Genomic DNA, 17,013 nt, shown 5'->3' with positions numbered 1-17,013 from the left:
CCCAGCCGTGTTTCCCTCTCCCATGGAAGACCCAGCCAAGGGGTTTCTCAGATCCAGAGTACTTCCAGTTAAGGCTGCCAATCCATCATCTGAATGGAAGGAGCCGGGCTCAGCAAAGTCTGGGGAGGTCAAATCCCCCTGGGCTTCCTCACAGTGCTGACAAGTTGGAGTCCAGGTCAGGCCGAGAAGCCCTAATATGACAAGCAGTGCAGAGAGCAATGCACTTATGTTTCTTGGCTGCCAGTGCCACTGGTAAATCCACACTCAATCGGCTCGTGCTTAAAGTTATGTGCACAAATTATGTGTGCCTAGGCGGGGCATGGCGAGGCGCATGCACAGCCCATGCGCCCGGCTTTTCCTGTATCCTGCGCGTAAATACGTGCATGACATTATGCACGGCGTGTGCGCAGAACCGACGCACTGCTATGGCAGACAATACAAGACGGCGCTGCCACGCCCTACCACATGGTGTGCTGACCAAGTTTAAAGCAGGGCCTAGCCCACTGGGGGGGGGGGGCTCAATCCGCTCATAAGCCCTCTTCCCTATGCCCCAATGTCGCCTGTGCCTGGGCTCAGTGCTTACCAACTGAGTACAGAGACAGCCTCCTGCTGTGGGGGAGAGGGCTTTGACCATCATTCTTGGCTTCCTGCACCCGCTGCTTCAGTAGCAAAGTCCACGCTGTGAACCGGCTACTGGACCAGGGCACACCTCCGAGAGCTCTCAGAAATCACCTCAGGAATTCTCAACTGGGGGAGGAACCTTTAGGTATCACTGCAGGAGAGCGGGGCTCAATCTTTTCTCCAATTTAAAAGTAGAATTTCTTCTTCCAAAAAGGTACAGCGATCCCCGTAGAGAAAGCATGTCTGCATCTGCTGGAGACAGAGAAATACTGAAGGGCTGAGGTCACGGCAGGGGTTTATCTAGGGTGACATCAGCTTCAGTCTCCTTTTGCTGGCAGGAGAGCTCAACCCATTGGTCCTGAGTTTATCTGGCTACACGCTAGGAAAAAAAGCATCCATTTTCCTAACCTGCTGACAGCCACCTTTCCTGGGTGCCAGATGCCAAGAAGGCACTAGGGACGCAAGCTTTTTCCCTAGCGGCTCCTTTTTACCATGGCAGCCCATTTAAACATTAAATCAGGTGACTAGGAGAGGTGAATTGGGGGCACATTAAGGGAGCAGGCCCTGAATCTTGAGTGCCCATTTAACACGCACTGATACTGTATCAGCCTGTAGGAATATTGTGGACAATTCTGGAGTCCGCTCCTTCAAAAGGATATAAACAGGATGGAGGATGAAGCTGGACCAGAGGGTGGCCCGTGGTCTTCGTTCTAAAGCACATGGGGATAGTCTTAAAGATGTAAATATGTATATCCTAGAGAAAAGGCGAGATATATGATAGAGATATTAAAATATCTCAGGTTTCCATGCACAGGAGGTGAGCCTCTCAACAGAAATGAGGTTCTAGGTCATGGGATTAGAGTGAAAGGGGGTAGACTCAGGAGTAATCTTAGGAAATATTTCTTTACAGAGAGGGTGGTGGATACATGGAACGGCATGCCAGTGAAGGTGAAAAAAAAAAGTGTAAATTCAAAAAAGCATGAGAAGAATACATAACATAAGAAATTGCCATGCCCAGCATCCTGTTTCCAACAGAAGCCAAACCAGGCCACAAGAACCTGGCAATTACCCAAACACTAAGAAGATCCCATGCTACTAATGCCAGTAATAGCAGAGGCCATGCCATAAGTCAACTTGATTAATAGCAGTTAATGGACTTCTTCAACCCTTTTATAAACCCAGCTACACTAACTGCACTAACCACATCCTCTGGCAACAAATTCCAGAGCTTTATTGTGCATCGAGTGAAAAATAATTTTCTCTGATTAGTCTTAAATGTGCTACTTGCCAACTTCATGGAGTGCCCCCTAGTCTATTATCCGAAAGTGTAAATAACCGATTCACATCTACTCATTCAAGACCTCTCATAATTTTAAAGACCTCTATCATATCCTCCCTCAGCCGTCTCTTCTCCAAGCTGAACAGCCCTAACCTCCTCAGCCTTTCCTCATAGGGGAGCTGTTCCATCCCCTTTATCACTTTGGTCGCCCTTCTCTGTACCTTCTCCATCGCAACTATCTTTTTTGAGATGCAGCGACCAGAATTGTACACAGTATTCAAGGTGCGGTCTCACCATGGAGCGATACAGAGGCATTGTGACATTTTCCGTTCTATTAACCATTCCCTTCCTGTTTGCTTTTTTGACTGCTGCAGCACACTGAGCCGACGGTTTTAAAGTATTATCCACTATGATGCCTAGATCTTTTTCCTGGGTGGTAGCTCCTAATATGGAACCTAACATCGTGTGACTACAGCATGGGTTATTTTTCCCTATATGCATCACCTTGCACTTGTCCACATTATATTTCATCTGCCATTTGAATGCCCAACCCTTCAGCCTTGCAAGGTCCTCCTGTAATGTATCACAGTCTGCTTGTGATTTAACTACACTGAATAATTCTGTATGATCTGCAAATTTGATAACCTCTCTCATCGTATTCCTTTCCAAATCATTTATAAACATATTGAAAAGCACTGGTCCAAGTACAGATCCCTGAGGCACTCCACTGTTTCCCCTTTTCCACTGAGAAAATTAACCATTTAATCGTTCTCTCTGTTTCCTGTCTTTTAACCAGTTTGTAATCCACAAAAGGACATCACCTCTCTGAGGGAGTGATGGGAATTGTAAGATAAATTGGACAGATGGTCCCATATAGTCTTTTTCTGCCATGTTTCTAAATAGCACTGTGTTCCAAAATACCCCAAAAAGAGTAGATTCTTGTGAATTAACATTTACTTTTTGGAGGATGGCTTGGAGCACAATGTATTGCGTCTGCTCCACAGTTCTACCCCGCACTCCAATTAAGCAACGAACTGGGCAGCAGTTCCCTGCACCTCCCACCCTGCTTTCTCCGTGTACCAGCCGAAACCTTTTCAAGAGGCCTCAATGTCTGCAGCGAGCCGAAGGCCTGGCTTGTAAAATTACCGCTCTGCAGATGGAGCAGACACCGATTAACTCAACCCCCACCTCGGGACCCTCATGCACCAATGCTGCTTCCAGTAATTCTCCACTACACCCTGCACCACTTACCCATTCCTCCACCTGGGGGTCTCCTTCCCCCGCAAACTTCTGCTTGTCCCATAGGATGTTCATTTTGCCGCAATTATTGATCTTAATTCGAGTCTTCACAGCGAAGAAAATGATGAGGGCGAATGCCACGACGATCAGGAAGCCCAGCACGATAGCAATTGCCTGCGGGCAAAAAAGCAAGACCAGAATCAAACCAGCGTGCCAGGCTGTAGGCAGCCCAAACCACAGGCTGGTAACCTGCTTCCCAACGCCACAAGGCCCTCAAACTTCACACACATTCTTTGCATAAAAAAGTCCATTTTCTTGAAAATACTAATATTTTAAATATATCCCCGTAAGAAAATTAAACTGTTTCCCCCTCTCCTGCTTGTGCTATCCCAGTCTCATCTTTTCCTTTACCCATCCCTGCCACTCTCTCCTCTCCTTCCTTTCTTCAGTGTAGCCTCCTGTCCAGCCCCTCCTCATGCTCTTCACATCCCTATTTCCTTGCCCTCCAGTCTCTTTATCACTGCCCATGCCCCACTGCTGCCTCCCTTACAGGTCTTTCCCTCACCCTCATGCCAGCTTCTTTGCCTCCCTCCTCAGTTGCCTGGTTGATCCTGTCACCCCCATCCCCCACTGAGAACAGAATTACTACCGGCACTGCCCAGCTCTCTGCAGACACAGCCCTCCAGGCTTCAGCAGCCAGCAAGGCCATTGTTAAACATGCCGGAGCAGAGGCAGAAACTAAGAAGTGGGCCCGACACGGGCCAGGAGCTTTGAGGCTCCGCCACAGTGACATTACCTTGTGGTGCTGGAGTCCTGGGCAGTTGCCCTGCCTGCCCCCCCCCCCCACAAAACCAGTCCTGGCAGCAGGAGCTGCTAGGAGGGGTAACAGCGAGGGCAGACAGTCTACCCCAATTTCGTTCTTGCTGCAGAATCTCAGCAATCGCTACAGCAAACCAGGGGCACTGGCCTTACCTCACAGTATCTTTCTGTTCTATCAGAATGTGCCTCAGTCAATTTGCTCTTTAAAAAAAGGCATTGTCCATGTTAGAAACAGAGAGGCAGGCTTTTGTTTTGCCGTGCTCAGACAGTGAGCAGTTTACCGGTCGGCCATTTTAAATCACTCGGGGAAAAAAAGGTTTACAAACGCTTCTGTAACTTCAAGAGTGCACATTTGTGTTTCAGTTTAAGCGGCATACCACGACAAAATCTCAGCCCGCAGGCAAAGAAAATAAGTCCTGCAGAGCTCAGGAGCTAGGGCCACCATTTTCTCTCTTAAAACTCTGCTCACAGAACAGGGTGAGTTGCAATCCCTCATTTTATAAAACTTATTATAAGCACCCAGCTGAAAACAGACAGCACGCATGGTTTATCCTAAGAGTCTGTTTTTCACTATCCCCTTGATTGAGCAAAATTCCTGAGCTTCCTAGATGGCTGCATTATCGTGAGCTCTTGGGCTTGTGAAAAATAATGTTTCCTTCTACAACTTGTGTGCACCTTGGCTAGACCAAGCACCACTGAGCAGGGATTATCTCCTATGTGCTGTGTATGCCTTGTAGCACTATATTAAAAAAAAAAAATCAATAAAATGCCAGAGTGGGATTTAGAGCCAGTTGTCACTGAGTCAGCCTGTCTCAAAACAAAATTTACTACTGTGCCTAACTTTTACACACCATGGGGGGGGGGGGGGGGGTTTCACCAAAATAAGGCCCACGACACTGCAACAGTCTCTGGCATGGCTCAGCACAGCATGTGCTGGACTTCCTCTGGTGGTATCTAAACCAAGCACCTTCCCCCGAGGCCATCACCCTCTCTTCTTTGCTACTCTGCTGGCCTGACGGGTGTCAGTCTGTAAGCCATCTCTCATCTCTGCTCACCAGAAGGATTCTAATCTGCCAATCTAATTCCCTGCTTCAGCCATTAATGGAAAGTATTGGAGCAGTGCTCTCTCAGACTGTCTAATGCAGGTGGTAAACAACAACCCCAAGGGCAGGATTAAATAATATGAACATGACCGAAACAGAAACTGGCTCTCCTGAGGGAAGATCAGTGCTCTGGAAGGGATTAGGATGCTGCTACTGGCTTTGAGATCCAGGACAAAAAGTATCAGCTGGGGCCCTTAGGTCAAAAGCCTAGTTACAAAGAAAGGGAAGTTTCTGATCTCTGCCTTGTTTCCCCCAATTCCAGGCCAATGCTACTTATTTTGGAGGTGGTTCTCTTATTTTCTTGTGCCCAATATAACAAAAAAACAGCGAAACAATTGTAAAATGAAAGCTGTGAACAGTTAACTTCTGCAAAAACAGCAGCCATTTGCAGGCCCAGTTCCTCCCTTAGGCAAAACAGGCAGTTACCTAGGGCACCAACTTGGGGGGGGGGGGGGGGGGGGGGGAACGGCAGTAAAAACCTCCAGGTGTTGCCTACCCACTTTTAAGGCATGGCACCAGAAGAAAGAAGGAAAGGGATTCTGGGTAAATGCGGAGGGGGAGAGGATCCTGGGCAGTGCAAAAATAGGGGCAGAGAGATTAGGACAATGCTGAGCAGCGAGTGAAGGGGCTGAGAGAGGAAGAATGTGGATTGGGGGGGGGGGGGAATGCAGGATTTGGCAGAGTGGGAGGAGGCTGTGTGTGGGGTAAGGAGGGGGGGGGGGGGGGAATCTAGTGCTAGAACTGCCCTTGACAGGCAGGTGTGTAAGGGGGTGAGCACGAGATTGAAGGTTCACCTAGATCGTCTAATACACCTCACACCAAACCTCGGCTGTTTACAAGGACGGGAAGTTCACCACAGCGCAGCAGTCTGAACAGAAGGCAGGTCAAGACCAGAAGCAGCACGTCTACAGTCAGAGAGCATGCCATCTGGAAAATCCTCATGGGGGGGTGGGAGGGCTTTATTTTCTTAGCAGGGAGGGGGAAAAGACTTGAAAAGGGATGAAAGCACATTTGAGAGGGGGTTTTTTTATGACCATTTTTCTGGCTCTTTAAACACTATTCTTAATCTACATCACAAAATGCTCCAAGAAAGTCAGATTCAGGGCTAGGTACACACCAAAGGATCCCTCCTGTGGGTGCACAATATGCCTGTTATCACCATATAATAAATGATGATACATAGAGCACCTGGGAGGAGGGAATCTTGCACAGAATATAGTATTAGCTGCTCCAGGAGGCTTCGGCACAGTTTCCCATATTTTCAAAGAACTGCAGTATAGGACAGGATTTAAAGTAATACACTTGAAACAAAGGGTTCCTGCTGCAAATTATTTTTCTGTATTTATCTGAAAACGTATCAGAAAAATGTAACCATCCAGGGATTCAGGCAACCTAGGCAAACCTTCAGACTTGTTCTCTTCCACTCCCCACCCCTCCAACTGACTTACCTACTGGCTAACAGGAAGAGAAAGCTAGGAAAGAGCAGCAGTGGCCACGATCCCTGACAATGGGTGGGAGCGCCTTGACAGCACCCGTCCAATCAAAAGAGGAGAGAGAAATAAACAGCAGGAGAGAGACAGAGACAGACAGTGACAGAGACAGACAGTGGGAGCACTCTGCCAGTCCCAGAAGTACCAGACCATCCACAAAACTGGGTGGGCAGCACCCAGAGGTCCTAGAACACCCCTGGTTGCTGGGCCGAGGGAATATTCATACCAGGGATTTTAAGGCTATGCTGCTGAAGTGGGTGCTTCATTAAAAGCAGTGGGAGAGGAGCTGGAAAAGGCATGGGTATGCGCGAGACAGAGCTGCACAGCATGCACCCTGACAGAGGTCCCCATACAGGATCCAAAACCATCCCGAGACGCAGTGTGTATGAACTCCTTTTGCAGTATTTTGGAGTCATTTGATTTTGGTAATTTGGTGGTCTTTTCCCTTAAATTGTTTGAGACCTCTAGTCCCATTTTTTTTTTTTTTGGCCATTTTCACCTTTCCTTATAGCCACCTCCTTAGCGGTTCCAGCTCCTGAACCCATCTTTCAGCTGCTCATAGGATATATTCCAGCCTTATAGCTTAGAAAATTTAGGCACCAGTCAAAATTTTCCCCTTCCTTTTTTTTTTTTCTTTCATTCTTTATATTCTGAATTTTAGGCACCCACATGTCCTGGCTCCCAGGAGTTTTACAGCCATCAGTGGGTTTTGCTGAAGAGCAGCATCCCCGATTTACTACAGCCACGCTGCTGGAAACAGCTGAAAAGCAGCTCTCAAAATCTTCCTTGGCAATTAAATACAAAATTAGAATGAAGGGGAATCCTAGAAAATAAATAAAAAGCCACTTCCATTGCTTTAACTATTACTATTTTCAAAGTTACCCAAGCAGTAGGTTATGCAAAACCCACAGACTACAGCCACTTTTAATGGACTCCCTGACTGACGAGACTCCATGCCTGCACCAGAAGTGGATTTTGCTGGGGTTCACGGTCTGATATTACAGATGCCCAAATCAGATGTGCTGCTGCAAGGAACCTGTGAAGAGTCGTATGCACGGGACCCGGTGGAAGAGGCGGCAGAAGATTGTACCCAAGCACCCATTCTGAGCGCGGCCGGAGCCATCGGGAGGGGTTGCAGGTGCCGTGTGCTCCCTCTTTGAGACGCTGCCATCACCGGCTTTCTTTCCCCTGCTCAAGTTTCCAAATCGTCAGCCTGGTGCAGTAAAAAGCAGCAGCGAGAGCAGAAGGCAGAGCAAGCGCCAGCGCCTTCGTGGGCAGGGGAACAAACAAACATTTAGCCATCACTGCCTGAGGAATGGCCCTCAGCAGCTTAAAAAGCTTCGGTCTCCTTAAAATCCCAGCTCTCTTTTTAATCTTTTATTTGGGGGATAAGCTGAATTTTGCTTTCCCAGCATTTAGGGTCATTCTCCATTTTAAGAGCAAGAGAAGTGTTTAGAAAACGTCAGGCACCAGCCAAAATATTTAAGAGTTGGGGGGGGGGGGGGGAAGATATAATCTCTTTCTGTAATTTATTCTGAATTTTTTTTTTAATTTACTGGTGTATGCATGTTGCGGGGGGGAGGGGTGTCCTTTGCTTTTAAGATGGTCTCTTTTTTGGCTGCCCTATGCTTCCCTCCCTGCCCCGCCCCCCCTAAACCATTTCCCCCCCCCTTTCTGTCCTACCTCAAGCTCTTCCTCCAGTTTCTTGCCTGCACCCCTCCCTTCCTGCTTCAGTTCTGCCTAACCTCACACCTCAAAGACCATCAGGCCGTAGCAGCACCACCACTACCTTTCTGCTGTTGGCTTGGAGCCTACTGGCAGGTGCTAGGACTAAGAAAAAAGAAAAAAAAAAAAGTCAGTCATGTGGGCAGCTAAGATTTTTCCACCCTTGCCCATTGTCAAACTACCGTCCTCTACATGCCAGATGTAGCTGTGATACTCCTTTGCTCAGGAGCCTCTACTTACTTCATATTCTGGTTGTCTGCACCCTTAAGCTGGGCCAGGAACATGTCATTATATTGCCGTGGTTAGGACTCCCTCATGAGCGCCGAGATCACTGCCTCCTGCAACATCCTCATCACTTGCTGACCCAAAACGGGGAATCTAACTTGCAACCGGATTACATCAGTCCTATACTTAGGCAGAGGATCAAAATGGACTTACCAGTTAACTAGTAAGAGTGAAAAAACACAAGGTACTTACCTCTTGTGGCTCCACCACACAGTAGTGGTAGAGATACTGGTTCACAAAGACTCCTGTTTGTGCAGGGGCATAGAACTGGTTGCAGATGGAGACGATCTGCGTGTAGAACACGGACCCCGAAGCCTGCGCTGTTGGGTTCACGCCCATGATGTACACGATGGTCGCCACCAGCGTTAAGAAGCCTAGGAGTGCGCTAACCACGATCACTATCAAATAAAACTTCCTTGTCCTGGACATCCGAGTCCTAGTGACAGTGATGATGAAAATCACCAATCCAGAGAGAAAGCAGAAAGCCGCCATGGCCAGAATGAAGCCCTTTGCCGCCCGAGGATCGGTGTAGTTGCCTCCGTATCCGAAGCCGTACCCAAAGTTAGCCCCGCCTCCATAACTGCCGTAGCCCGATCCAAAACTGCCATAGTTTCCTCCGTAGCTTCCATACATTGGATAACCCAGGCCACTTCCACTGAAATCCAAATCCCAAGGCAGGGTGGACGCCACACAGGCAAAGATGCCCACGCACATCACCACGATCAGAATGGACATGATCTTAATCACCCCCGGCGGGGAGGTCCACTTGTAAAAGTGCTGCACCTCGTCCTCTGCATAGTAGGAATAGGCTGGCTGCGAGCGCATCTCACCACCATACATGTCCTTGCTTGGTGCATAATACGATGGCTTACTGTAATAATAATAATAAACAGAATTCCATTAACCAGATATAAATAACCATTAAAATCAGGTCCTGATTAAGGGTGTTTGGACCCATGAAACTGAAAAAGCAGGGTCTCCATCCCTGCCACCAAATCTCATCTAACAGAGCAACACTCCTCTCTCATGATATCACTGCTGTAGACGGGATGGGGGAAGACAGGATGCCTGAAGTAGTTAACATTCCTGCTGCCCCCAACCCATTGACTCCTTTCTAAATCAAAGCCCTACCCATCCCCTCGCCCACCGCCCTCCTGTGGTGAACAAGCAGCAGACAAGCTGCGCCCTTTTTCTATTCAGAGCCTCGGGGAGGTGCCGAGCTGCCACTGCTCCTCTCTCCTTCCCCCTCCCTCCCCAAATGGGGAGAGCAGCTGAGGGAAGGGATAGGGAGGAAGCCCGTCTGATCTGCCACCACCCTCATTTGCAGGCTAGTGGTTTTGTGCCCTTTGCCCTAAGCACTACAGGAGGCCATAACTCCTCGCTCAACAGACGCAGCCTTTGTACCGCCGGCACCGCTTGTTGAAACGTCCTTTGCCAGAGCGCAGAAGCGGTGCTGGAAGTACGGATCCCATCCACCTTGGGGACCCAGGGCAGACTCTTTGGGACTGGGGGTCTCCGGGTCAAACCAGGAGACTTTGCACAAGCAGGGCCCCACTCAACCTCACCAGATGCCGTGGGCTCCCTTTCAGCCAAAGGCCCCCGGGCCGTGTGCGGCTAACACGCAAACCAGCACACGGGTTCTCCGTTTGACAGTTCTAGTTCATGTAATTTACTGCAATGCCCCCCCTTAACTTTTGTTCCTTACTTGCTACTAACTCTTATGATCTTTCTTAACTCTTTTTTCTCCCTTTTTAGTCTATCTTTCCACTTTTTCCGAAACTTTTACTCTTAACTTTAGTTTATCTATGCCCTCCTCTGTTCATTCCTAGTACCTTTGTTTCCTTCTTTTAACCAATGATCCCGCCCTCTGTATATATGTATATAACCTGTTCCTTCCTGACCCTTTCTCTTTCCTTCCCGCTCCAATTTACTCCCCACCCCCCTCCTTCCCTTCCAGTTTTTGCCTTGATACTAGATTAAGTTATGCAATCAAAGTCATTCTTACTCTACTATATTATCTAATATTAACTAAATAAGTTGTGTTTTATACCATATTTTACTGTTTTAATGTATTGTTGAATTCAGCTATTATACTGTTATATGTACACGCAACTGCGTATTTTTGTTCCATGTACACCGACGTGATATCATTGATGAGCGGCGGTATATAAAAATAAATAAATAAAATAATACTAGCAGTTCCTGTAACTTTCTCGTGGTATTCGCCTTCTAGTTGCATATTATAGTTGTTTTTGAACACCTCAACAGGGTAGAAAAAGCTGCATAGGGGCATCTATTAAAGTACTACTGTTCTTATATCCTTAACTTCCCACTGGTGCACAAAACCTTCGGAAGTCTGTAAATTCCCGGGACCTAGGCGTGCATGCCATCTTTCCCAATCAAACAATAAGGAAACAGCAAAATTAAACATAGCAGCAGTGTCACAGTTTGCACAGTTATTGTTAACTGCTAAGCAAATGAACTTTTAGAGATATGACCAAGTATATACACTACTTATCACAGGTACGTTTATTCAGTAATCAGTGTGGATATTTACAAGTCATCTGGCCGATAAGGTGGAGGACTTTCCAAAGGCCTGGAGGACATGGTGGATGCTGGATGGTCTCTTGGACTTCGAAAATCTTCCAGAACAAGTAAATCTTGCAAACAGCCTGTGGAAAATACAAAAGGAAGAGTCAATAAATGAAATTGTGAGGACACCTCTGTCCATTCCATAAAGAGGGACTGTAAAATAATCCCTGGCAGTGCGGTCCCGCAGCAGAAGCACACTGCCATAAACACCTGGGTCCCTCCCAAGCCCAAATCCTTATCCTGCAGCTCCCACCATACATGAACTTGAAAAGTCGCATGGTCTCCCTATACCAAAACGTTTTCTCTGCTTTCCTTAATCTTTCATCTTAAAAATAAAATGGGCTTCTCTCTCAGCCCCCGACAATCACAGCCACCTACAAACCTGTTTTCCTACTGATATTTAAATTGCCCAAGGATACTCCTTTAGAGTTTGAAACCTGAGCACCCTGCCATCTCTGATCCAAACAGGAGGTAAGTAATTCTGAAACATTCTCCACTTTTTTTTTTTTTTTTTTTTTTTTAAAGATAACTGAATTATGGGTAAGAATCCACTGCATCCATACCAGGAGTCATCTCTCAAGACCACATGGCCTACCCAGTCATTCACACTTATACTGCTCTAGGGAAGGATATCACCCAACTATCAGCCTTACAGTCTGAACCACCGACATTGCTCAAGTCATTATCCTCCCTTGCCCTTACTACTACCCACTGACTAAGGGTACTGCCTAGCTGACAGCTGTACAAACCTGACCACCTGCAGGAGATCTGTGGTTCCCTGTCTGTTGGTTTTCAATGCCTCATCTCAAGTGCCCCCAAGAGGTCAGGTTTTTGTGGAAACTGAACTACACAAGTTAATACGGTCTGGGACCAAATATGTAGAAGTTTCTCTTATGAATATTTATTGGGTATATCCTAAAAACAAACTGTGGAGGGTATTTGAGGAATGGATATCAAAGCCACGGCTTTATGCCCTTGGCTGAGAAATGTAGACAAGTCAGCCTGCAGCCTCTGCTCGGTGACCTTCTGAACCCCTACCATCTATACCTGAGAATATACTAAAGCCCTGCTGTCACTACAACTCATTTTTTCACTTTGTTATTTTAGTTATATTTAAATTATACAGAATACAAATTACAAAGCTAGAAGTCTTCTCAGCAGCTTTTGCTCTGAGCACAGCAAGCTAATAACACCAATATTTATTTTAAGTCAGCAAGTCCAAATCATCCTTTTCACCCGACTTTGCCTTCTACTGGAACAAAGTATCGGGTTTTAAAAGTACTACAAGGCTGGCTCAATAGTCCTGAGGCAGTGAACAAGACCCAGCTTTATTTCTCTAACTCAGCAGCTTAAGCCAGCAATAACAGGATTATGCTGCAGAGGCAGCGTTCACATCCATTGCTCAACAGCAACATCTACACACTGGCTTGAGCTCACGTTTGTGCTGGGCTCCGGAGCGAACTGCAATCTCTGCCTCTCAGACTGCCGCAGCAAGGGCTGAACTGGATGGGGAAGGGAGAGGGAATAAAAATGTGGGGGGCAAATTCTGGATACCTGCAAGAGAGGCAGCCCCCGGCACTCCGACCTCACATCAATAAGGGTAGTGTGCGGGGACTGAAGCCCAGGTGAAAACGAAGTTACAATGGCAGACCTGAGCTAGTAAAGGCCGACAGAGAAAGGTAGGTTCGAGAATGTGACAACAAAACACCGTCCTCTGGCTTCTCTTCAAACTATCAGGCCGATACAGTACAGTGCGCACTGTTAACCCACAATTGGACGCGGGTTTGACATGCTAGCGTTACCCCTCATTCAGTAAGGGGTCGAAAATACGCATCCAAGCCCCCCGGAACCTAATAGAACCCGCAACATGCAAAAGCATGTTGATGGCCCTATTTTTTATTTTATTTATTTATTATTTTTTTATATACCGACATTCGATCTCAATTGAGATATCACACCGGTTTACATTCAGGTACTGTAGGTACCTTACAATCTAAGTTTTGTACCTGAGGCAATGGAGGGTAAAGTGACTTGCCCAAGGTCACAAGGAGCGACAGCAGGACTCGAATCCTGGTCTCCTGGTTCATAGTCCACTGCTCTAACCACTAGGCTAGTCCTGCGTGACTCAGAAAGGAAAATGTGCAGCCAAGCCGCACATTTTACTTTCAGAAATTAGGGCCTACCTTTGGGTAGGCCCTAATTTCTCCGGGCACCGGGAAAGTACAGAAAAGCAGTAAAAACTGCTTTTCTGGTCACCTTCCGACTTAATATCATGGTGATATTAAGTCAGAGGTCCCAAAAGTTACAAAAAAAAAATAATTTGAAGTCAGCCCACGGCTTGAAAACCGGATGCTCAATTTTGCCGGCATCCGGTTTCCAAACCTGTAGCTGTCAGCGGGTTTGAGAACCGACACCGGCAAAATTGAGCGTCGGCTGTCAAACCCGTTGACAGCCACCGCTCCTATCCAAAAAGAGGTGCTAGGGATGCCCTAGTGTCTCTTTTTACCACCGGCCCTAATTTGAATACAGAATCGCGCGCACAGGAGAGTGGCCTGTGCGTGCTTCGGGAGAGAGGGCGTTCGCCTGTTCTCTCGCGGACTATACTGAATCGGCCCGTGACTAAGCTGCAGTATTGCTCTTTGCCTCTATTTGGCTTGGATCCAAGAGCAGGGTCTGCGTTAAGTATTGTCTCTTTGCCTTTTGGCAAAAATAGAGAACTTGTACAATACTGGAGGGGGGGGGGGAACCACAATAAAATGGAAGGTAATTTTCAAAATCATCGTGTAACTTATCACTATACTGTCTTGCACATTCAGCAGGGTTTCTCCAAGAGGGTGGGCTTTGAGTGTTCCTTCCACCCAACTCCAAATAAAACCACAGGATTCACTCGCTTGAGTCCAACCCTCTTGTTTAATTTCTTGCACAGATACGACACACAAAGTGCAGGTTCCTGTTGTGAGGTAGTATATGGAATTCAATAAAACCCCAAGCCATCAGCACATCGGTGGTTATTACCATCCAATGCAATTTCATAGTCCATCATCAGGCAATGCTGCCCATATTTCTCAGATTTCACCATCAGGGGAACTAACGGAACCCCCATGGTGCTCCTATATGGATGGTTTGCCCCATGCCTCAGCCAGAGGAATCCCAGCAAAAGGTTGGCATTTCCTCCTCAAAGCTTACAAGTGCTTTCCCAGGAGTGGCTCAACTAAAACTGGAATGTGCCCAGATAAAGCACATCAAAACATGAAACTTCACAAGGGACGCTTAAGTACAGTTTTCACCAGTGATCATGAGTTACAACTATACACAAGTTACACCTGTTTTCAAAGTGGACTTATGTGCATAAGTCCACTTTCAAAAATTATCCCAAATGCACAAGTTACATCTATTTGATGTACACCCAACCTTCCTGATTTACAGGGCTGAGGTTGAATTTTACAAAGTGTGTGTAAACCCAAACTCTGCCCAAGTTCCACCTTCACTTAGTCTTGGTAATCACATACGTGCTTAAGTTAACCAGCATATTGAGCAGGCAATTTTGTAGGCAGCAATTTCTGGATGTAAAACAGTGGTTTTAAGCACCTATGTCCCTTTGAAAATTATTCCCACAATGACCATTGCCAAGAGGATTAAACCTCCTTTGGAACACAAAAAAACCCCAACACACCACACAGTTCTGAATGACAATAATTGGTAGTTGCTTTACATTCAGGCATTTTCTTCAGGACAAGTCACACTGTTTGTAATGGAGAAAAAGAAAAACATGTTCCTCAAGAACACTTCTAGGAGGAGACACAACTATTTACAGAGAACGGCACTGGATGAGTCAGGACAAAACCAGTCAAGCAGTAAAAGGTCTGAGCTTTGAGAGTTAGCGTCAGATGCAGAAGGATGTGTACAGTCGAACGCACCTTTCTGCCTGCACATCAATGCGCATTTTCTGTGTGCAAAGTTTACTCCTGATGCAGAAAGGAGTTTTACCCACAGAAAATGCGTATACTTAATCAGGAGTAGTGCTTAGCGCCCTTGCATGGAAATCGCATGCAAAGGAGGGCATTAAACAGTACTCCCCAGTGCAGATTGGCCAACTCACTTTTTTAGGTGCTGGAAAAAGTAACTTCAGGTCAGAGCTGGAGTTAAGTTTCTAGCGCTACTGTTCTGGCACTTAAAACTCCTTAAAAAAAAAAAAGGGGGGGGGTGGTGAATTTAAAAAATAAATAAAGTCTAAAAATGTCCATAGATAAGTACTTATCTGTACTAATCTGGCTAAACAGTGGCTGCCACCACTTACCCAGATAACAGTTTCTTAATGTCCACCTTACTGCATCAGCCTACTTATGTGCAAAGACTGACTGAACACTTTTTATATAAACAAGAAAAAGTTACCATCATATCACGTTCTTCTAAAGGAAATAATTACTAAAGATTTATCATCTATAACCAGGCAGCAAATATTGGACACAGAACACTAAGTTCTTGGAATACCTGATCATTCATGTTTGGGGGGAGGGGGGGTTCCCCCCCCCCCATAATTGAGTAAGTCTGTGAGCAGCCTACTTTTTTTTTTTTTTTTTTTTTTTTAAAGGGAATGAGAGCTCCATCTATCCAAACTGTAAAATATCACCATCTTATTAGAATTTAATATCACTACAGTTTTAAAGTAAAAAATTGGAAATTAAATACTACTTTTTACTTTTTTTTCTGGGGAAGGAGGGCAATAGGAAGGAACTAGCAGTATTAAATAAATAAATAAATAAATAGCTTTAAAGTAAGATTAACTGAAGCCCCTGCCTGCTTGAGGCCAGAAAGGAATTATATAGAAGCAGAAGGTGGCGATCGCACTTTGGAATACCTGTACATATAAAGAGCTGAAAAGGGGGAAGCCTTTTTCAAATAAGGCTCGAGGGACTTACAGCATTTTTAGAGTTCTGGTGCAACAATTCCCTGCCCCAAAGAGCTTACAAATTACGCGGGTACCTGAGGAAATAGGAGATAAAGCAGCCTCAGCAGGGTCTGAAGCCTGGTTTCCCTGGTCAGCTCGTTGCTCTAACCACTAGACCACTCCCAAACAAAACAAGACAAAAGAATGCAGCGTCCCGCCCCATCGCCAGGCTCCAGCAAGAGGCAGAGACTCAAGCAACCAGGACAAAGATCAAAGAAACTTGAGAAACCAATCCAAATTCGCCCCCTGAATGTGGATCCTAGCCCGGACTGGGAAAAGACTCGATTTCTAGCTAATGTTCCCTGTTCTACCTACATCTCTGAAGCTTTAAACTAAAAAGCAAAAACGAAATCAGTCCGACTCCGTATTTTTTCAACCAAACTAAAATAAGCATTCGGCGCTAATCCCATTTCTTCCGGACCGTAGTCCCTTTAAAGACACAAGCCATCCTCTGCACCAGACAAAAATCTGAAAACAAATCTCCCAGAACTAATGGCATGGGCCGATCGAGCCCCAAAAGCAGCAGATTGCATCTGGCAGCCCCCATCCCAAAGAAGAACAAGCACAGGGCCCTTACCTTGCAAGCAGCCGCTACCACCTGCTGCTCCTGGCGCCGTCTCAGCCTCACACTCTCGTTCCCCTCGCCCTCTGCCTAGCCGCTCACGCCCAAGCTCGGCGCAGGCGCACCGACTGCACAGGTGCGACCAGAAACTGGAAGCTCCCGCGAAACCACCTCCCCCCACCCCCTGAGCAGCAAGGGAAGAGCCAATCGCTCGTCGGGCGGAGCTGATTGGCTGCCCTCCCTCCCTTCCAAATCCCACCGAAACAATGCGGCTGGCGTTACCTCGCAGGAGTCCCTCCCCTGGCGGGCGTGGCTGCTGCAGGTTGCCGGACAGGTTCCTGACTGACAGG

The 17,013-nt window shown here is 46.7% G+C and overlaps 1 protein-coding gene across 1 annotated transcript in view; it reads right to left on the bottom strand.

Annotated features, from left to right (window-relative positions):
• OCLN (occludin) overlaps nt 1-16,803 on the bottom strand; it is a 46,708-nt gene extending 29,905 nt beyond the window's left edge. The window contains exons 1-4 of the mRNA XM_029574455.1: nt 16,679-16,803; nt 11,119-11,233; nt 8,754-9,432; nt 3,152-3,313 (exon numbers count right to left, since the gene is read on the bottom strand). Coding sequence (XP_029430315.1) covers nt 3,152-3,313; nt 8,754-9,432; nt 11,119-11,168 — 891 coding nt within the window. The 5' untranslated portion in view covers nt 11,169-11,233; nt 16,679-16,803. The remainder of the gene's footprint in view (nt 1-3,151; nt 3,314-8,753; nt 9,433-11,118; nt 11,234-16,678) is intronic.
• Nucleotides 16,804-17,013: the final 210 nt, after the last annotated feature.

Source organism: Rhinatrema bivittatum, chromosome 1, assembly GCF_901001135.1.
Source record: "Rhinatrema bivittatum chromosome 1, aRhiBiv1.1, whole genome shotgun sequence".
Lineage (NCBI taxonomy): Eukaryota > Metazoa > Chordata > Amphibia > Gymnophiona > Rhinatrematidae > Rhinatrema > Rhinatrema bivittatum.
The sequence above is the reverse complement of the archived record's forward strand: the minus strand, read 5'-3'. Positions and strand labels throughout refer to the sequence as shown.